Source organism: Aedes albopictus, chromosome 3 (assembly GCF_035046485.1).
Source record: "Aedes albopictus strain Foshan chromosome 3, AalbF5, whole genome shotgun sequence".
In the NCBI taxonomy this organism is placed as follows: domain Eukaryota; kingdom Metazoa; phylum Arthropoda; class Insecta; order Diptera; family Culicidae; genus Aedes; species Aedes albopictus.
Window position 1 is genome coordinate 426,748,087 of NC_085138.1, and position 18,784 is coordinate 426,766,870.

The window sequence follows — 18,784 nt, forward strand, 5'->3', positions numbered from 1 at the left end:
ACCGGTTCAGATATGGTCTGAGACTGTTTTCTTGCTGATTGTTCATCAGGTTATCCAAAATGCCGCAATTTGATGTGTCGCATGCATGGATTTGGTTCACTTTCATATTTGGCCACTTCCGGTGGAACTCCGGGAACCGGTTCCGGAACACTACCGGTTCAGATATGGTCTGAGACTGTTTTATTGCTGACTGTTCATCAGGTTATCCAAAATGCCGCAGTTTGATGTGTCGCATGCATGTGTTTGTTACATTTTTATGTATGGCCCCTTCCAAGGGTACTGGTCCGGAACACCTAAATGGCCATATCTCCGGAACGGCTGAACCGATCCGAACCATTTTCAATAGGAAACAATGGGATCAGATTCCGCGTCGAATGAACCATCGGTCATTGAAATCGGATGAGGTTTACTGCCAAAAAGTGATGTGAGTTTTTTTTTGTACACACACATACAGACACACACACACACGCACACACATACACACACACATACACACACACAGACATCACCTCAATTCGTCGAGCTGAGTCGATCGGTATATGTGATTTGACCCTCCGGGCATTCTATCAAAAAGTCATTTTTGGAGTGAACATATAGCCTTTCCAGTACACTTAGTGTACGAGAAAGGCAAAAACGTTTCAAAATAGATAAATACCAAAAACCGTTCAGAAACACGTATTTTATTGAAAAAAAAACAGAATTTTGGCAACATTTTAATAGTTTTCATGCTTAGTTTCGGGCTGAAAGTGAAAAAAATATTCTCGATAATCATATGGAAGCCTTAAACTTCCGTTTTTTTAGTGTTCTGAATCAAAAAATATTTTTATGTTCAAAATACGAGAAAAAAAATCCTCCAATGTGATCCATATCCTTAAATATGAGGCGAAGTAACTGGTTATGTGAAAAAATTGCAAATGATCGTCAAAACTCCAATTTTGTATGAAAAAAACAAGTTTTAAGGCATATTTTGGCAGATTTTGGTGAAAAGTATCACTACTACTTTGATGAAAAGTTTGTTCAGGACAAAGATAGGCAATAAAAATATCTACAAAAGCAAGCTAAAAAATTTAAAATTGGTCAAACGGGTAAAAAGTTATAGGACTCTAAAGTTACACATTTTTATAAAAAGAAGAAGAAAATTAATTAAATCTTCAAAAACTCATATTTTGCGTGACTTTGGAAAAAAATGATGTTCTACGAGCTTATTCGAAATTTAATTTATGAGAAATTCATAAAAAAAGATTGAAAGTCGGTTGAAAATTGAGAAAGTTATGGCACTTGAAATGAAAACACCTTTTTATTATTAAAAAATCGGCTTTGAAGCGATTGCGCGACCTCTAAATCTCAATATTTTTGGCTTAAACTCAGAGGTTTCTCTTTTTGTGTCATTTGAATCCAAAAGAGCTTACGAATTCCAGGTTTCAACAACTTTTGAAAAATAAGCCGCAGAATAATAGGTACTTTCTAAATGATTTCCGAAAGGATTTTCTCAAAGAATCCCTGGAAGAATTGCTGAAGGAAACTTTAAAGAAATTTATGCATGTATTCTGAACTTTTGATTTTAAGAAGGATTTTTTTTTAATTATTTTATAGGTGTATTCTAACGTTTGCTAATTCTACACTTCTGAAGGAATCGCTGGACAAATACCTTCACGCATCTGTAGACATTTTATTTTTTTGAGAATGTCTATGAAAGGTTTTCTAGAGGAATCCTTGCAAAAATATTCCTCTAGTATGCAAAGATTTAAGACTACTTGCTCGAAAAAAATATCTAAAAAAAGTATAATGAAGTTTTGAAAGAATGAAGGAAATCCTGTATAAGTGTCTAAGAAGAGCATTTCTACCGAAAATGGCATTTTTTCTTCAAATTGTATATGTGTGATTTTTGATTGCCTCAAATATTGTGTATTCATTTTTCATGAACAAAATTTGCATTATTAGTTCGTGATTTTGACTCTAGTCTTCCTTTTGACGAGGGCCGAAGCAGAAAATCGTTGAAAATTTTCAAACAAACATCGGCAAAGTTTTGAGCAACTTGTCGTTTTATGTGGAGAACGTAAACACTGTAAAAAAAACTTCAAACGTCCATGGGTTTCTTCAGAAATTCCTCCTGGGATTCCTTAATTATTTCAGAAAACCCCTCAAAGATTCCAACAGAACATCGGGCATGGATTCCTACATGAACTTCTTTAAACTTCCATGAAGCACGCTTGTTTGATCCTAAAACTGCTCCAAACTCGCACTGTATACGACGAGGTTTTTCGGTTATGTTGCATGCGCCCTGAAGGGTTAAACATTGCTGAATAAAGTCATCCAATAATTTTTCTAGAAATTTCCAAAGAAAGTCTCCCATTATTTTTTGTGGAGGTTTCTCTAAAAATTGCTCCAAAGATTTTTTTTTTCAAAAGTAGCAATTCCAGAAAAAAACACCAAGGCATCAACAATTGTCAAAACATAGGGACGAATCCCAAATGGTCGTTCTAGGGAATTGTAGACTGCAAAGGCTAACTTCCACCAATCGTTCTTTCAGAAACTATTGTTGTAATTTCCTGAGAGGTTCCTACATGTACGACTCTATATATTCAGGCATTTGTTAATAAATTTCTCCCGAAAACTTCCAGCGGCTTTTTTCTGGAAGTACATCCAGAGATTTCTCCGGAAGTTCCATCAGGCGTTTCTCCAGGGATTGATTAAGACTTATTCAGACCTAAAATCCTTTGAAGGAATTTTCAGGAATTCTTTCAGGAAGTTTAGGATTTTTTCCAAAGATTATCTCAGCAATTCCAGAAGAAATTACTCCAGAATCTATTCCTTGACGTTTTTAGGTATTTATCTAGAAATTGTTCTATGAATACCAGCAGAGGATATTCCAGTTCTTCCTTGTTAATTCCTGAAGGATTTTTTTTTGCATTTGAAGAATTTTCTTCAAACATTTCTCCAGGTACTTATCCCTCCAAATATTATTAACAAGAAGATAAAAAAATCTGAGATTTCCTCCAGCAGCATCTCCAGGATTTCGAAAAGGTTTTCCAAAGATACTTCCAAAAAACCCTCTAGGGATCACTAAGAAATTTCAAAATTTCCGTAGTACATTTACCTGCAATTTCTGGTGACATTTAAAAGGTTTCCTGGAAAGGAATTCTGAAGTTCTTTTACGATTTTTTCAGAAACCATTCCAAAAATTTGTCAAACAACCTTTTCTGCAGAAGTTTCTTATGATTTATTTTCAAAGAATTAAGAGGGCATTTTCGAGAATTTCTCGAGTTTTTATCCCAGACATTCATTCAGGCATTTCTTCAGAGATAGTTTCTAATTTGTTTGGGATTTTTTTAAGCCTTTCAGAAAATCATCAAGAATTTCTTCAAGTAATCTCTTTCAGACAATCCTTATGGGATTTTCTTTAACTTCTTTCAGGGATTATTTCATTTATTATTCCAGTAATGTATTTTGTGTAACTTCTGGAAGAACTTCTCAAAAAAAATCTATGAAGAATATTTGAAACAATCGCAGCAGCAGAAGAAATTCCGATCTGAACCCAAAAACTCGCCAATATCTTGAATTTCATCAATCTGACGCAAAACCTGCATTCAGAACCCTAAAACTCGCCAATATCTTGAATTTCATCAATCTGACGCAAAACCTGCATTCAGATGATCGAATGGTATTGTATTCAGCTTTTAATTTATGGAAAAAGATTTGTAATTGGTTGAACAAAACGCAAGATATTTGAATTTTAGTAAATTCCATATTTTTAAAAGTTGTAAAACTTGATATTGAGCTAAAACTCAAAAACCGCTCTACTTAAAAATTTTTGAAGCGCGGTTTCGAAATCAGTGCTAAATTGTACTTCAAAAATTTTGGTCGTTGACAGAAGTTCACGTCTTTCGATTTATTTTGTAAACTAGTGTTATCAAACATTGTGCCTCGGCATCAATGCTGCGAACTGGAATTCACAAACCGATTACGTGTTGATTCACAGCACATTCTAGTTTCTTCGAGCAATTCTCGTGCAAGGTATTAGAGTGGCAGACAGCACCACCACTGTAAATAACTAATACTTTTCTGCTGAGCTCATTATCTGCAACCTGGCAGCCATTGTTGATGGATCGTTATTTACGCCTACAAACTGTGCTCGTTCGAATGAAAACGAGAAATTTTCAACAGCCATTGTTTGAGCTTAAATGTAATGTAAAAACCGAAGTCGTTGGTCGTCATTAAATGATTGAATATCTGTTTCTACCGTTTCTGTTAAAAAGTTTAAAACCGTAAGTGATGATTGGGAGAAACAACAATGCAATTGTTACTTCGTTCTCAAGTCCCTTTCATGCAAGAAAGACCAATTGTCATTACTTGAACTGTTTTTGTGCTCATTGGTCACGTTTACTAATTCACGTTTCGTTCTGCTCCGGAAGCTTGTTTCAATGTCCTTCCAGTAACTGCAGTCGTTCTACATGTAACAAAAACGTCCAAATATCTCACCTAGCAGTGTTGCATTGTGTTTCTATTTGCTTAACATTTTTTAAACGAAATCGTTCCTAGCTTAAAAATATGAACGTAGAAACTAAATCTTATAACAGTTTTTAATTTAGGCGCTGTCATAAACTGCGTAAACTCATATCAGGCCCACTCAAAACCCCCTTCTCCTTGTAAAGTTATGTTCGTACAAAACTTTCGGAAGTTGTATCGCAGACCTTGGCTAGATACCTTTGACTAGGCTCCTCCTATAAGAGCCTTCGTGGTTTACATAACAGATATGATTTTCTTTCATTATAAGACTCAGATCAAAAGAGTCTGTCATTCAGTCATTCGTTAATTTTAAGAACCTTTTGTCATTCACCATTCAAAATGGATTCTGCACCCTTTCAGTTAGCTTGAGTACATGGAAAGCTGAAAAAAAAACACAATTCTCAAAAGCACACTCGTACGGTAGAAGGCACTTGAATTCCTTTCGGTCGATGTAGTGAACCTGTCGATACGGATTGATTTATGTTTCACATTTTTTCTCCCATCTAGCTGTTGTACCTACTCATTCGTACGTGCTGGCTGCAGAACTACTGGTTGATGGCTGTTTGTCAATTTTCTGCACAGCAATTTCGTATGCTTCTGTGGGAATTGCACGAACGAGGGGTTCCAATGTATTGTAATCGATGCTGGAAGATGTGTTTTATTTTTGTTATTCTGGAAAAAGTCTGATTCCAATGGAAGGTAAATCTTCAGGCTTCAACGAATTTCAAATTTCCTCATCGTGTATCCCCTCGGATGTTGTAGAATTGTTAACAATTCCAACCATTTTCTCCCCTGGCTTCACCTCCGGGAAACCAGGCTTCTTCCATCAACCACTCGTACCTAGCAGAAAAACGTGATTCCAACTCATTCGATACACATGCAACAGAACAAGGCCCATATAGCCGCGGCGGTAAACGCACGGGTATTCAGCATGACCATGCTGAGGGTGATGGGTTCGATTCCCGGTCGGTCCAGGATCTTTTCGTAAAGGAAATTTCCTTGACTTCCTTGGGCATAGAGTATCTTCGTGCCTGCCACACGATATACACATGCAAAATGGTCATTGGCAGAGGAAGCTCTCAGTTAATAACTGTGGAAGTGCTCATAGAACACTAAGCTGAGAAGCAGGCTTTGTCCCAGTGAGGACGTTACGCCAAGAAGAGGAGAGGAGGCAACAGAACTTCAGCCTGCCACGGTAGGTACTGAGTTGGTCTGGTTTATGCGCTCCGTTGAACCTTGCAGCAGCTAGAGCTTCTCAATAACCCAGTACTGCACGTCAGAAGGCCCAATGGCCACACAGCACCTACCAACATACAAGTGGGAGATATATCGATTCCTCCCGAGAAGAGGAACAAGGTGCAACAGCTCACCTCACACAAACACACATGAGAGCAAAAACGAAAAAAAAAAAACCTTCCCTCCAAACCCATTACTTCAATAAGGTTGGCACAAACCTTCCGGTCCGATGCGAATCCAATGCAATCCACTTTTCTTCGGCAAATGGAATCACAGTTGTAAACCGATACCCGATGCGGAGAATTGGAAGCACTTTGGAGAACGAGAACTGTGGGTTCTTTGGAGGCCGGGAGATGTGTTCCAGCCAGGGTTGGGCTGGCTGGCTGGTGTGTTCGAGTGCAACAGGATTTCGTGCAGTGGTCTTTCAACCAATCTACGAAAGTATGTTCGGTGTTTGCTTTTCAGCAAAAGATTCGATATGTGTTTGGCTGAGAACCGCTTTGTGGATGCACAACACAAGAAAAAGAAAGACCTTGAATTTTCGCTTGTATCAAAAACATTTCAACTTCAAACTGTATCTTCAAAAAGTCAAAACTTGATTACCCTTGAACGAAAATATCAATCATCTTTAAACTCAACCACTTTATGGAACAAAAATTAGATCAGACAGAGTGGAGGTTCGTGATGGCTTCGTGTTTCAATTATCTTACAAATGCAATATGTTTGCTTGGAATGCAAGTTAAAGCAGACTTACTAAATCCTTGAAAAAAGAAATCGAAAATAAATTCAAGTTCCAAAAGGTTAGCTTCGAAGCTCTCGGAGGATTTTCTTTTGCAGAATTCATGGAATATGTTGTTCAGAACTTTCTGCCAAGAATCCTCGTAAAATTCTGCCGAGAATTCTCGAAGAATTCTGTCGAAAATCCTTGAAGGGCTCTGTCGAGAATCCTTGAAAGATTTTGTCAAGAGTCCTCGAGGAACTCTGTCGAGAATCCTCATAGGATCCTGTAGAAAATCTTCAAAGGATTATGTCGAGAATCCTCGAAGGATTTTGTCAAGAATCCTCGAAGGATTCTGTCGAGAATCCTCGAAGGATTCTGTCGAGAATCCTCGAAGGATTCTGTCGAGAATCCTAGAAGGATTCTGTCGAGAATCCTCGAAGGATTCTGTCGAGAATCCTCGAAGGATTCTGTCGAGAATCCTCGAAGGATTCTGTCGAGAGTCCTCTTAGGATTCTGTCGAGAATCCTCTTAGGATTCTGTCGAGAATGCTCTCAGGATTCTGTCGAGAATCCTCTCAGGATTCTGTCGAGAATCCTCTCAGGATTCTGTCGAGAATCCTCTCAGGATTCTGTCGAGAATCCTCTCAGGATTCTGTCGAGAATCCTCTCAGGATTCTGTCGAGAATCCTCTCAGGATTCTGTCGAGAATCCTCTCAGGATTCTGTCGAGAATCCTCTCAGGATTCTGTCGAGAATCCTCTCAGGATTCTGTCGAGAATCCTCTCAGGATTCTGTCGAGAATCCTCTCAGGATTCTGTCGAGAATCCTCTCAGGATTCTGTCGAGAATCCTCTCAGGATTCTGTCGAGAATCCTCTCAGGATTCTGTCGAGAATCCTCTCAGGATTTTGTCGAGAATCCTCTCAGGATTTTGTCGAGAATCCTCTCAGGATTCTGTCGAGAATCCTCTCAGGATTCTGTCGAGAATCCTCTCAGGATTCTGTCGAGAATCCTCTCAGGATTCTGTCGAGAATCCTCTCAGGATTCTGTCGAGAATCCTCTCAGGATTCTGTCGAGAATCCTCTCAGGATTCTGTCGAGAATCCTCTCAGGATTCTGTCGAGAATCCTCTCAGGATTCTGTCGAGAATCCTCTCAGGATTCTGTCGAGAATCCTCTCAGGATTCTGTCGAGAATCCTCTCAGGATTCTGTCGAGAATCCTCTCAGGATTCTGTCGAGAATCCTCTCAGGATTCTGTCGAGAATCCTCTCAGGATTCTGTCGAGAATCCTCTCAGGATTCTGTCGAGAATCCTCTCAGGATTCTGTCGAGAATCCTCTCAGGATTCTGTCGAGAATCCTCTCAGGATTCTGTCGAGAATCCTCTCAGGATTCTGTCGAGAATCCTCTCAGGATTCTGTCGAGAATCCTCTCAGGATTCTGCCGAGAATCCTCTCAGGATTCTGTCGAGAATCCTCTCAGGATTCTGTCGAGAATCCTCTCAGGATTCTGTCGAGAATCCTCTCAGGATTCTGTCGAGAATCCTCTCAGGATTCTGTCGAGAATCCTCTCAGGATTCTGTCGAGAATCCTCTCAGGATTCTGTCGAGAATCCTCTCAGGATTCTGTCGAGAATCCTCTCAGGATTCTGTCGAGAATCCTCTCAGGATTCTGTCGAGAATCCTCTCAGGATTCTGTCGAGAATCCTCTCAGGATTCTGTCAAGAATCCTCTCAGGATTCTGTCGAGAATCCTCTCAGGATTCTGTCGAGAATCCTCTCAGGATTCTGTCGAGAATCCTCTCAGGATTCTGTCGAGAATCCTCGAAGGATTCTGTAGACAATCCTTTGAGGATTCTTCACAGAATCCTTTGGGGATTCTCCACAGAATCCTTTGGGGATTTTCCACAGAATCCTTTGGGGATTCTCCACAGAATCCTTTGGGGATTCTCCACTGAATCCTTTGGGGATTCTCCACAGAATCCTTTGGGGATTCTCCACAGAATCCTTTGGGGATTCTCCACAGAATCCTGAAACGTCTTTGACCTCGGGAGCTCGTGCGGTCCCAGAAGGAGACCTGCTTAGACCCCAAGCTGCTGGTCTGACCGTCGGCAGCTTCCGGGGTGGGCGCGAAAGGCCTCTTTTGCTCCCGAGTCCCAGGGCGTTGAAACGAGGGAGAGTTTTCGGATGACCGGGGAATGTGGAAAAGGTACTCACGTTTCAAATCAATCGGGTGTATTTCTGCAACTGAGGCCAACCTTGACAATAGCGTGGGCGTGCCGAAGCTTTCTGGGGTCCCGCCGGTAATGCTGGGCGCGGACGTCGCGTCGGCTGATGGGGTTCTGGGAGCTCGCGAGCCTAGCATGGCAGGCTCCGTTATGTCCATCCCCGGCGTTGTTCCGGGGCTATTGACTCTGCTGGTATCTCAGTCAAGGAGCCGGGCTGCCCTGGCGGGTTAGCTTGACATAATCGATCGGCACAGGAGTAGTACACGTGAGGGGGGGGGGTGTCTGCTGTCTTCCGATGAGGCACGAGGATCCCTTCTGCCTATCTCGACGAAGAGCGTAGAGCGCCGAATTCTCGGCTGTTAATGTTCGGATTCCCCGAACACTGATGGCTGTCGTTGTCCTCGGTGGTTCGACTGTATTTCCACGTGGACCGTGGATGGAAAACGCGCCTCCGCTAGGGAGACGCCACGGAGTTGGTATTTTGTTTTAACCTGGAGTTTGCTCCGCCTTTACAGAGCAGCTGACGAGGGCCCTCCACCGTCCACACAAAAGGGGGGGGGGGGTTGTGCGGATTATGTTACACTTCCCAAGAACACTGACCGGCCCGATTATCCCGAACTTTCGAGCGCGGCACGTCCGTGCGGTGGAGACCGCTCAAACCGACTGCCTTGCATCCCAATCGAATGTTCGTCTCTTCGGCTCGCTCCGTTCTTTCGGGAGTTTTCGTCTATATCCGCTGCCCGCCGAATGACTGTCAACTTCATGCCTGACGAAGTTTGTTAGCACCACCCACGCATTGCTGCTGGTGCTACCGCTCAGTGCATTTAAAAGCGACGTTGATGTAGGGAAATTAAGCTTCCTTTTTCCCTAGTCATTAACCACGTAAAATGTTACCATTTAGGACGGTAACATATCCCCCACTGGTCGGGGAAAAAAAGAAACTCATGGTAAAAGTTTCTTTTTTTGTAAATACAATACATCGTTTATATTAACATGGGAAGAAAAAAGAGGAAAACAACTTTTTTTATCTGAGTGACACGGTCCGCACTAAGTAATAAGAAAACTGAAATTCCGACGCGATTTGTTCTTACTAGAGGGTCAAAATTTTCTATGGGATGAATTGCACTGACACCATTCTAAAGTATTGAAACTATCACGACGGAGCTGAAATTAAAACGAATCCAGCAGCGCGACAATCAGGTCATGGCCAACCATATCCCTGAGTCTTACTCCGCGAAGTGAAGCGGATAATGGTTACCGTTGCTATCGACGGCTATAAGTCAATTAAAAATCGCCTTTGAAGTTTTGACGACCGAAGTGTCCGATCGACAATCGTTGGAACTCTCTCGCCATTTGATTACTCGTCTGAGACCAGGACCACAGAGAGCGGTAGACTTCTCACTTCGAGTTTTCATTGGCTCATATGTCCAGTACGATTACTGTCGATCTACACTGGGCTCTCTCTTTCTCAACCACAACCATATATTGTTTATGAGGGAGAGCACATGTTCAAATCGAGAGGATTACCTCTCCGATTGATTTAGCATACTAACACAGAATCCCGGGATATCAGTATGGATGTAGACCTAGATCTCGTAAGATCAGGCACCGAGTGGTATATTTATTTTCAAACTTTGATGAGTTTTCGTGGACGTCTCCACTAAACCATCTGTAAAGTTTCAGATACAACGTCTACAGTACGCACTCAATAGCTAAGCTATGGGCCAGATTAGTATAGTTGATCTAGACCTGTCTGGACTATCAGACGGGTCGCTCCGAACTCGTGAAGTCATAGAACGAAGTTGATTTTAATATATAGGTAGTCGAAATGCATATTTTCGGTTTTTCTGTCATGGGACAAACCGGAATGAATTATTTGAAGGTCATTCCAAGGGCATTACAGGATTGTGATATGCAGGTAGATTTTCATTGCTCCTGCCCGCGACATGTTCATGAATGACACTGGATAGGTCTACTTTGTAGTAGGAGACCATTCAAAATTGAATTCTTATAAGAATGGCTTCGGGAAATGTAAACAAACACAAATTCCAGGGCCGATCGTTCTACCACATCTTCCTTAAGCAAAGTTTCTTCTGAAACCACACGAAGAGTGGCTGGAATGTTCAACTTTGACATACGATTCAACTAATGACAATTGTGTAAATAGCTTCTAGCTAAGAAGAAGCAATCTCAATTATCTAAAATTATTAAATCCTAAAGTATATCTCATGCGCATTGGAAAAAAAAAAAATAAACCTTATCTGTATAATAACAAAATAATCAACAAATCAAACAAAAAATAGCATGCAAAAATACGAAAATAAATTATAGTTTTGTCTATTTACTATTCCGAGCTAATTGTCAGCTCCAACTTATCAAAAATCGCTAATGAGGTTGGGATCTTAGCGATTCAGATGATCCCGATTATGAAATTGTGCGTTGGCGATAAATATGGCAAAATTACACAGTTTAACTGATTTTTTTTTCATGGATGGTAGCTTCAAACGTCGTATAGTTTCCACACTTTCAATTCTTTGTCCTGCTCATCCAGCGAAAATGACTGTTTTTTTCCACATGAAGAACTTCAGTTGCTTCTTAGTCAGGGCTAATGCAAAACTTCGTCACGGCCCAAATGATAGAAAGTTGATTCCTTTTCTTTGTGTGACCAGCAGGGATCAATTAGAGAACATGGTTCGAAAACTCCCCCAACGCTTGTTGAGAAAAAATATTCAGGAATAATTTTTCCTCCTGAGAACCTAGAATGGTACTTTTTTTTCGTTGGGCGCCAATGAAACGTCTTTGACCTCGGGAGCTCGTGCGGTCCCAGAAGGAGACCTGCTTAGACCCCAAGCTGCTGGTCTGACCGTCGGCAGCTTCCGGGGTGGGCGCGAAAGGCCTCTTTTGCTCCCGAGTCCCAGGGCGTTGAAACGAGGGAGAGTTTTCGGATGACCGGGGAATGTGGAAAAGGTACTCACGTTTCAAATCAATCGGGTGTATTTCTGCAACTGAGGCCAACCTTGACAATAGCGTGGGCGTGCCGAAGCTTTCTGGGGTCCCGCCGGTAATGCTGGGCGCGGACGTCGCGTCGGCTGATGGGGTTCTGGAAGCTCGCGAGCCTAGCATGGCAGGCTCCGTTATGTCCATCCCCGGCGTTGTTCCGGGGCTATTGACTCTGCTGGTATCTCAGTCAAGGAGCCGGGCTGCCCTGGCGGGTTAGCTTGACATAATCGATCGGCACAGGAGTAGTACACGTGAGGGGGGGGGGGTGTCTGCTGTCTTCCGATGAGGCACGAGGATCCCTTCTGCCTATCTCGACGAAGAGCGTAGAGCGCCGAATTCTCGGCTGTTAATGTTCGGATTCCCCGAACACTGATGGCTGTCGTTGTCCTCGGTGGTTCGACTGTATTTCCACGTGGACCGTGGATGGAAAACGCGCCTCCGCTAGGGAGACGCCACGGAGTTGGTATTTTGTTTTAACCTGGAGTTTGCTCCGCCTTTACAGAGCAGCTGACGAGGGCCCTCCACCGTCCACACAAAAGGGGGGGGGGGGGGGGGGGTTGTGCGGATTATGTTACACTTCCCAAGAACACTGACCGGCCCGATTATCCCGAACTTTCGAGCGCGGCACGTCCGTGTGGTGGAGACCGCTCAAACCGACTGCCTTGCATCCCAATCGAATGTTCGTCTCTTCGGCTCGCTCCGTTCTTTCGGGAGTTTTCGTCTATATCCGCTGCCCGCCGACTGACTGTCAACTTCATGCCTGACGAAGTTTGTTAGCACCACCCACGCATTGCTGCTGGTGCTACCGCTCAGTGCATTTAAAAGCGACGTTGATGTAGGGAAATTAAGCTTCCTTTTTCCCTAGTCATTAACCACGTAGAGTAATGCGGGGCAAAAGTTCGCACGGGGCAAAAGTTCGCAGTGGGTCTTTTTTTGAGCACAAGTTAAGAACCCAAACAAATCTGTATGGGTTCGACACATAATCAGGTCAGCTACTCGTCAATAAAATTTGGAACGATTTCGTTATGGTTTGGCAGAGTTATGCGAAAAAATGTGTTTCAAGGGGTTTTGATAGAATTTTTGGACCTTTTGGAATAAGAATTTGTAGTAACAGGAAGAAGAAGAATCTCATAACCTCTTTATGTCGGAAAATCGTTATTCCATAGTAGTTCGCAAGGTGCATTCGAATAAACAATAAACTACTAGTGCTTCTTGCAGAAAGGGACATTGTTAAAACCTCGACAGTGGGGCAAAAGTTCGCAGTAGCTGTGGGGCAAAAGTTCGCACAAGATTTCTGAGTCTAGTACATCAATATAATTACAGAATCTTTGAAGCAATGATAATTTCGTATAGAAACTACTATATATGCATAATATGAGTAATATGCACCCCTTGATGCACCCTGAAATCGTTGCGGCAGAGGGTCTGAACTTAGTTTTGTAAGAAGATTGATTGTAACTCAAACATTATGTTCACGCATTTAAATCAATAAATGGAAAATGGCTAAAAAACATTCTAAAACATTTTCTTCGTCATCCTCGTAGTGTCTTTTCGTATGTTTCTGAAGGTCTTATGTTCATCTACTTTACCGGGGTCTTTCATAGCTTAGTTTGTAAATTCCCAGTTATAATTCATCACCATACTGACGGGGATAAGATTCGATAACGGTCCCGTTCAGCAGTTTTGCTGCATATTTGATTTTTTTCCATGTATTTTGTGCAACACGTATATCTATGATTACCCCACAATGTGTTTTGACAACTTCAGTAACGCTGTAAAGGACAGCTCTTAGTTGATAGTTGTGTAAATCTTCATAAAAGACACTCTATACAAAAGCTGAACACCAGGTCGTATTCCAGTTGGGCCGTAATGCTAAGAACAGAAAGAAACAGATTTCATTGCTAGAGTGAAAAGATGAACATGAATTAACATAAAATAAATGAACATCACACCAATAAACTACCCTGTACAAGGTGCGAACTTTTGCCCCGCATAATGCGAACTTTTGCCCCCACTATGGGGCAAAAGTTCGCATTGGAGTACTTGTTTTAAAAATTGTATTACTAAAACTACAAAAGGAATGCGAAAAAATCTAGTACTACGTTTTGAAGGCAACATGATAGGGACCCGTTTAACGAAGAAAAACTATATTGTTTTCTTTTCGTTCAATAGTTATTTTGTGAAGTCTGTTAGGTGCGAACTTTTGCCCCGCATTACTCTAAAATGTTACCATTTAGGACGGTAAAAATCCTTTGGGGATTCTCCACAGAATCCTTTGGGGATTCTCCACAGAATCCTTTGGGGATTCTCCACAGAATCCTTTGGGGATTCTCCACAGAATCCTTTGGGGATTCTCCACAGAATCCTTTGGGGATTCTCCACAGAATCCTTTGGGGATTCTCCACAGAATCCTTTGGGGATTCTCCACAGAATCCTTTGGGGATTCTCCACAGAATCCTTTGGGGATTCTCCACAGAATCCTTTGGGGATTCTCCACAGAATCCTTTGGGGATTCTCCACAGAATCCTTTGGGGATTCTCCACAGAATCCTTTGGGGATTCTCCACAGAATCCTTTGGGGATTCTCCACAGAATCCTTTGGGGATTCTCCACAGAATCCTTTGGGGATTCTCCACAGAATCCTTTGGGGATTCTCCACAGAATCCTTTGGGGATTCTCCACAGAATCCTTTGGGGATTCTCCACAGAATCCTTTGGGGATTCTCCACAGAATCCTTTGGGGATTCTCCACAGAATCCTTTGGGGATTCTCCACAGAATCCTTTGGGGATTCTCCACAGAATCCTTTGGGGATTCTCCACAGAATCCTTTGGGGATTCTCCACAGAATCCTTTGGGGATTCTCCACAGAATCCTTTGGGGATTCTCCACAGAATCCTTTGGGGATTCTCCACAGAATCCTTTGGGGATTCTCCACAGAATCCTTTGAAGATTCTCCACAGAATCCATTGGGGATTCTTCACAGAATCCTTTGGGGATTCTCCACATAATCCTTTGGGGATTCTCCACAGAATCCTTTGGGGATTCTCCACAGAATCCTTTGAAGATTCTCCACAGAATCCATTGGGGATTCTTCACAGAATCCTTTGGGGATTCTCCACATAATCCTTTGAGGATTCTCCACAGAATCCTTTGGGGATTCTCCACAGAATCCTTTGAGGATTCTCCACAGAATCCTTTAGGGATTCTCTACAGAATCCTTTAAGGATTCTCCACAGAATCCTTCAAGGATTCTCCACAGAATCTTTTAAGGATTCTCCACAGAATCCCTCAAGGATTCTCCACAGAATCCTTTGAGGATTCTCCACAGAATCCTTTGAGGATTCTCCACAGAATTCTTTGAGGATTCTCCACAGAATCCTTTGAGGATTCTCCACAGAATCCTTTGAGGATTCTCCACAGAATCCTTTGAGGATTCTCCACAGAATCCTTTGAGGATTCTCCACAGAATCCTTTGAGGATTCTCCACAGAATCCTTTGAGGATTCTCCACAGAATCCTTTGAGGATTCTCCACAGAATCCTTTGAGGATTCTCCACAGAATCCTTTGAGGATTCTCCACAGAATCCTTTGAGGATTCTCCACAGAATCCTTTGAGGATTCTCCACAGAATCCTTTGAGGATTCTCCACAGAATCCTTTGAGGATTCTCCACAGAATCCTTTGAGGATTCTCCACAGAATCCTTTGAGGATTCTCCACAGAATCCTTTGAGGATTCTCCACAGAATCCTTTGAGGATTCTCAACAGAATCTTTTGAGGATTCTCCACAGAATCCTTTGAGGATTCTCCACAGAATCCTTTGAGGATTCTCCACAGAATCCTTTGAGGATTCTCCACAGAATCCTTTGAGGATTCTCCACAGAATCCTTTGAGGATTCTCCACAGAATCCTTTGAGGATTCTCCACAGAATCCTTTGAGGATTCTCCACAGAATCCTTTGAGGATTCTCCACAGAATCCTTTGAGGATTCTCCACAGAATCCTTTGAGGATTCTCCACAGAATCCTTTGAGGATTCTCCACAGAATCCTTTGAGGATTCTCCACAGAATCCTTTGAGGATTCTCCACAGAATCCTTTGAGGATTCTCCACAGAATCCTTTGAGGATTCTCCACAGAATCCTTTGAGGATTCTCCACAGAATCCTTTGAGGATTCTCCACAGAATCCTTTGAGGATTCTCCACAGAATCTTTTGAGGATTCTCCACAGAATCCTTTGAGGATTCTCCACAGAATCCTTTGAGGATTCTCCACAGAATCCTTTGAGGATTCTCCACAGAATCCTTTGAGGATTCTCCACAGAATCCTTTGAGGATTCTCCACAGAATCCTTTGAGGATTCTCCACAGAATCCTTTGAGGATTCTCCACAGAATCCTTTGAGGATTCTCCACAGAATCCTTTGAGGATTCTCCACAGAATCCTTTGAGGATTCTCCACAGAATCCTTTGAGGATTCTCCACAGAATCCTTTGAGGATTCTCCACAGAATCCTTTGAGGATTCTCCACAGAATCCTTTGAGGATTCTCCACAGAATCCTTTGAGGATTCTCCACAGAATCCTTTGAGGATTCTCCACAGAATCCTTTGGGGATTCTCCACAGAATCCTTTGGGGATTCTCCACAGAATCCTTTGGGGATTCTCCACAGAATCCTTTGGGGATTCTCCACAGAATCCTTTGGGGATTCTCCACAGAATCCTTTGGGGATTCTCCACAGAATCCTTTGGGGATTCTCCACAGAATCCTTTGGGGATTCTCCACAGAATCCTTTGGGGATTCTCCACAGAATCCTTTGGGGATTCTCCACAGAATCCTTTGGGGATTCTCCACAGAATCCTTTGGGGATTCTCCACAGAATCCTTTGGGGATTCTCCACAGAATCCTTTGGGGATTCTCCACAGAATCCTTTGGGGATTCTCCACAGAATCCTTTGGGGATTCTCCACAGAATCCTTTGGGGATTCTCCACAGAATCCTTTGGGGATTCTCCACAGAATCCTTTGGGGATTCTCCACAGAATCCTTTGGGGATTCTCCACAGAATCCTTTGGGGATTCTCCACAGAATCCTTTGGGGATTCTCCACAGAATCCTTTGGGGATTCTCCACAGAATCCTTTGGGGATTCTCCACAGAATCCTTTGGGGATTCTCCACAGAATCCTTTGGGGATTCTCCACAGAATCCTTTGGGGATTCTCCACAGAATCCTTTGGGGATTCTCCACAGAATCCTTTGGGGATTCTCCACAGAATCCTTTGGGGATTCTCCACAGAATCCTTTGGGGATTCTCCACAGAATCCTTTGGGGATTCTCCACAGAATCCTTTGGGGATTCTCCACAGAATCCTTTGGGGATTCTCCACAGAATCCTTTGAGGATTCTCCACAGAATCCTTTGAGGATTCTCCACAGAATCCTTTGAGGATTCTCCACAGAATCCTTTGAGGATTCTCCACAGAATCCTTTGAGGATTCTCCACAGAATCCTTTGAGGATTCTCCACAGAATCCTTTGAGGATTCTCCACAGAATCTTTTGAGGATTCTCCACAGAATCCTTTGAGGATTCTCAACAGAATCCTTTAAGGATTCTCCACAGAATCCTTTGAGGATTCTCAACAGAATCCTTTAAGGATTCTCCACAGAATCCTTTGAGGATTCTCCACAGAATCCTTTGAGGATTCTCCACAGAATCCTTTGAGGATTCTCCACAGAATCCTTTGAGGATTCTCCACAGAATCCTTTGAGGATTCTCCACAGAATCCTTTGAGGATTCTCCACAGAATCCTTTGAGGATTCTCCACAGAATCCTTTGAGGATTCTCCACAGAATCCTTTGAGGATTCTCCACAGAATCCTTTGAGGATTCTCCACAGAATCCTTTGAGGATTCTCCACAGAATCCTTTGAGGATTCTCCACAGAATCCTTTGAGGATTCTCCACAGAATCCTTTGAGGATTCTCCACAGAATCCTTTGAGGATTCTCCACAGAATCCTTTGAGGATTCTCCACAGAATCCTTTGAGGATTCTCCACAGAATCCTTTGAGTATTCTCCACAGAATCCTTTGAGGATTCTCCACAGAGGGAGAAATCTGTTCATAATCTTCAAAGGATTCTGTGAAGAATTCTCTGAGGATTATGTAGAGAATCCTTTAAGGATTCTGTGGAGAATCCTCAAGGCATTCTGTGCAGAAGCCTCAAAGGTTTCTGTGGAGAATCGTCAAAGGATGCTGTGGAGAATTCTCAAAGAATTCTGTGGAGAATCCTCAAAGAATTCTGTTAAGAATTCTCAAAGGATTCTGTGGAGAATCCTCAAAGGATTCTGTGGAGAGTCCTTGAAGGATTTTGTGGAGATTCCTCGAAGGATTCTGTAGAGAACTCTCGAAGATTTTTTTACAGTTTTTTCGAAGGATTCTATTATGAAACCTGAAATGATTCTATAGAGCATCCTCAAAGGGTTCTACAGAGAATCATTAAAGGATTTTGTAGAGAATTATCAAAGGATTCTGTGGATATTTTTTTTTTTAATTTCTTTGTATTTGTGAATTATAACTTAATGCTAATTCTTCACACTCTGTGGATAATCTTCAGAGGATTCTGTAGAGAATCCTCAAAAATTCTGTTGAGCATCCTCATAGGATTCTGTAGATTCTATCGAGCTCCTTGTTATAACACTAATCTTGATTTTGTCCTGTGAATAGTTGAATCTTTTTCAGAAAATTATTATTTATGCTTACAAAAAACTTAGTGGTGAGAGTTGCTTGACGAACTCGCGTTTCCGCTCAATCAACTCGATTGTATTCATTGTCTGTACATTCCTTGCTTCAATAATAATTCCCTTCATCTCACAGTTCACGCACTTGCACAATTTACAGATGATGTGGTACCAGGATTCGTTCCTCCTGCACCCGAACGATCGCCGCACGATGGACTCCAGAGGGGACAAGCACTATCTCACGATACGGAATGTGCGCCAGTCTGATTTTGGCAATTACAGGTAAGCTTCTTTTGCGCCGCTCTTCACTCCATTCCGTACAAAAATGCAATTTTAAAATATTACCATTTTTCCCGCGTTTTGCTTCTTTCTCACCCGTGTTC

At 42.2% G+C, this 18,784-nt stretch overlaps 1 protein-coding gene across 8 annotated transcripts in view; it reads left to right on the forward strand.

Annotated features, from left to right (window-relative positions):
* Nucleotides 1-18,784, forward strand: part of LOC109410678 (protein amalgam) — a 373,824-nt gene that overhangs the window by 338,737 nt on the left and 16,303 nt on the right. For 7 of the 8 annotated variants that reach the window (XM_062856460.1, XM_062856461.1, XM_062856459.1 and 4 more), the window contains one exon: nucleotides 18,538-18,683. In XM_062856460.1, coding sequence (XP_062712444.1) covers nucleotides 18,538-18,683 — 146 coding nt within the window. The remainder of the gene's footprint in view (nucleotides 1-18,537; nucleotides 18,684-18,784) is intronic. The other variant, XM_029875831.2, reaches the window with a different exon arrangement.